The 2,720-nt window shown below is 39.7% G+C and overlaps 1 protein-coding gene across 1 annotated transcript in view; it reads left to right on the top strand.

The window, feature by feature from the left end:
- Positions 1 to 127: 127 nt before the first annotated feature.
- LOC101863283 (carbohydrate sulfotransferase 6) overlaps positions 128 to 2,720 on the top strand; it is a 17,669-nt gene continuing 15,076 nt past the window's right edge. The window contains exon 1 of the mRNA XM_005103586.3: positions 128 to 877. Within this exon, the coding sequence (XP_005103643.1) occupies positions 869 to 877 (9 nt within the window). The 5' untranslated portion in view covers positions 128 to 868. The remainder of the gene's footprint in view (positions 878 to 2,720) is intronic.

The following is a 2,720-nucleotide window of genomic DNA, read 5'->3' on the forward strand; positions in this document are numbered from 1 at the left end:
CCACCCATGCCTCGCCCACTCACAACAGAAACTCATCTACCCCCTCCTCCTCCTCCCCTCTCCTTCCTCCAATCGCCATTTCCTGATCAGCCCGCCCTGAAAGCCCTCACAGAAGATTGATCTCTACCTCGCCCTGTAGAACCCCGCATTTTCGCATGAACACAGCCACAGCCGTCTCCCAAAGCGAGCCCCGCTTCGAGAAGTGAATAATTAATTAAATTAATGCCCGGACTCCGCGGTTCGTATCTCTCTGCTTGTTTGTGGAAATTACGCTCGAATTGAACATTGCTTAACACTCGTCCTCCCGGTCCCTGACTTGTGTTTACAATGCATTGCCTCGTGGAAAACGGGAGTTAATTCTATGTGGACACCGTTGGGGTATTGTGAAGTTTTGTGATCAGTTCGAGAGAGCAATCCTGACAATGTTCCAACACGTGTGCAAGGTGTCGGCTCAGTGGAGACCACGAGCTGATTCGTCGAGTTCTTCCTCCTGATTTTTTTATATTTTTTTTACAGAAAGGCGGTGTTTACTGTGCGTGTGGCCATTTCAGAACAAATATTTCTATTGAGTATACTCTTTCTTCTTCTCGGAGCATTCTATGGCGTGTCAACCGTTATCAAACCACGGCCGAAAATTGTATGGTCGCTTTTACAGACTTCACCGTACGGTCTGGAATGTACATTTCAATAATTGATTTGTTTTCCATAAACTGCTGGACGGCACATTCCTATTAAAGTCTGTGTTAACTGCTTAAAGTGAAAGGCTTTATCCGACGCGTCATTTTCCTTCCTTCTACGGACAGCCGCAACTTGGCTTTTTTGTTTTCTTGGATAAAAGTGGCAAAGGAGTAGCACAATTAACAGTATCATGGGAAAGGTATGGTAAAACTATTGTCTATCTTTATCACCTTTCCGTGAATTCTTTATCAAATATATTTCTTTTCTTTGTTCTAGTCTAACCAATTTCTGAAATTTAGATACCATTTTGGGAAGGACTTCCGTAACGAGCGACCACCTCAACAAACAGAAACCTAACCCTAACCCTGACCCTACCCCTACCACTACCCCTAACCTTACCCTTACCCCTACCCCTTACCCTTACCCCAAACCCTAACCCAACCCTAACCCTAACCCTAACCCCAACCCTCTATTCTACTCTTGACTCAGTGGTCCCTGGTTACGGAAACCCTCCCCACTTTGTACGATGGACTGTAAACATAAAATACCAAATCCCTTTCGTTACGAGTATTTAATACAGAGTTAAACAAAACTGTGTCTGGCACAGATTTTTTCTCTACAACCTAACAACCAGAGATATGACACACCTATTCGTAAAAATTCACAACTTGCGCTGCTAAAGGCATTTCGATTCGTTTTAATAGCAGTTGTTTTTCCAGAAAAATTATAGGTCATAATCTTTATATACTCGTACGTGTAGATCTACATATTATGCACTACTAGTGTGTAAATGCCGGCAGCGGTATGTTTCGGGCGTTGTGCTTTTTAAAGAATTACCTCAAATTTTAAAAAGAACATTAAAGGAGATCCTGTAGAATTCGAACCTTTCCACAATTGAAACATAGATGCAAAAATATCGTTTTAGTTACATGTAGTTACTGTTTGAATGTGAATGCTTGGTGCTCAGAACTACCTTTATTTTATATTTTGTCTTGACTGGATGGTGCTTGGTCCTGTACTGGATTTGTTGATATCCCTTTTTATTTACTATTTTTGATAGAAAGGCTACTTGGATCAGATATTTTTGTCAACACGTGGTGAAATAAGACGCTCATCAGTTTTGGGGCATTGTATCATCATGAATTTATTGATCTCAACCAGCTTATTCATTTGTCTTGCTTTTAAAGAAAAAAAATACCCACCCGTCTTGAATAAAAGTAGAGATACGTGTCGCCCACTGTTAGAAGTAAAATTATCCCAAAAAAGGCTGCCTAAGTTTGGTGACTTATAAACCTTGAGAGTCCTGTCTTGGAAACTGCAAATTTACAATTTTGTTGTCACTCAATAAAAACTTTTCCCACTTTGGAATGGAACTTGGGTCTCCTTCATGAGACAGCGAAGAGCCTAACCGCTACACCACAGACACTTGTAATAATAATAATAATAATAATAATAATAATAATAATAATAATAATAATAATAATAATAAAAATGCTGATGATAATGATGATAATAATGCTAATAATAATGACGATAATAATGATAATGATACTACTACCAATAATAATAATGATGATGGGGATGATGAGGATGATGATGATGATGATGATGATGATGATGATGATGATGATGATGATGATGATGATGATGATGATGATGATCAGATATCCCAGTCCCAAAATAAGCTCTGAGGGGTTTACAATAGATCTCAGGACCTATCTTGTCAACTTTCTGGGGAGGGCTCAAAGCGAGCCGACATTGCACAGAGCATCGAGCAGTAACGTACTGACAAGATCTTTCATTATCTTGATTGGGGTACCCATTTCCATCAGTGGAATGTGAGAACAGTTTATGGAAAGTTTCTTTCCCGTCTGCTCTAATCAGACTTCGAACCCCTAACATCAAGGTTTGAGCTATTAAACTAAAGCCACACATTTTACTGCCAGCGTGTTGTTGTTGTTGTTGTTGTTGTTGTTGTTGTTGTTGTTGTTGTTGTTGTTGTTGTTGTTGTTGTTGTTGTTGTTGTTGTTGTTGTTGTTGTT

This window comes from Aplysia californica, unplaced genomic scaffold, assembly GCF_000002075.1.
Source record: "Aplysia californica isolate F4 #8 unplaced genomic scaffold, AplCal3.0 scaffold00380, whole genome shotgun sequence".
In the NCBI taxonomy this organism is placed as follows: Eukaryota; Metazoa; Mollusca; class Gastropoda; order Aplysiida; family Aplysiidae; genus Aplysia; species Aplysia californica.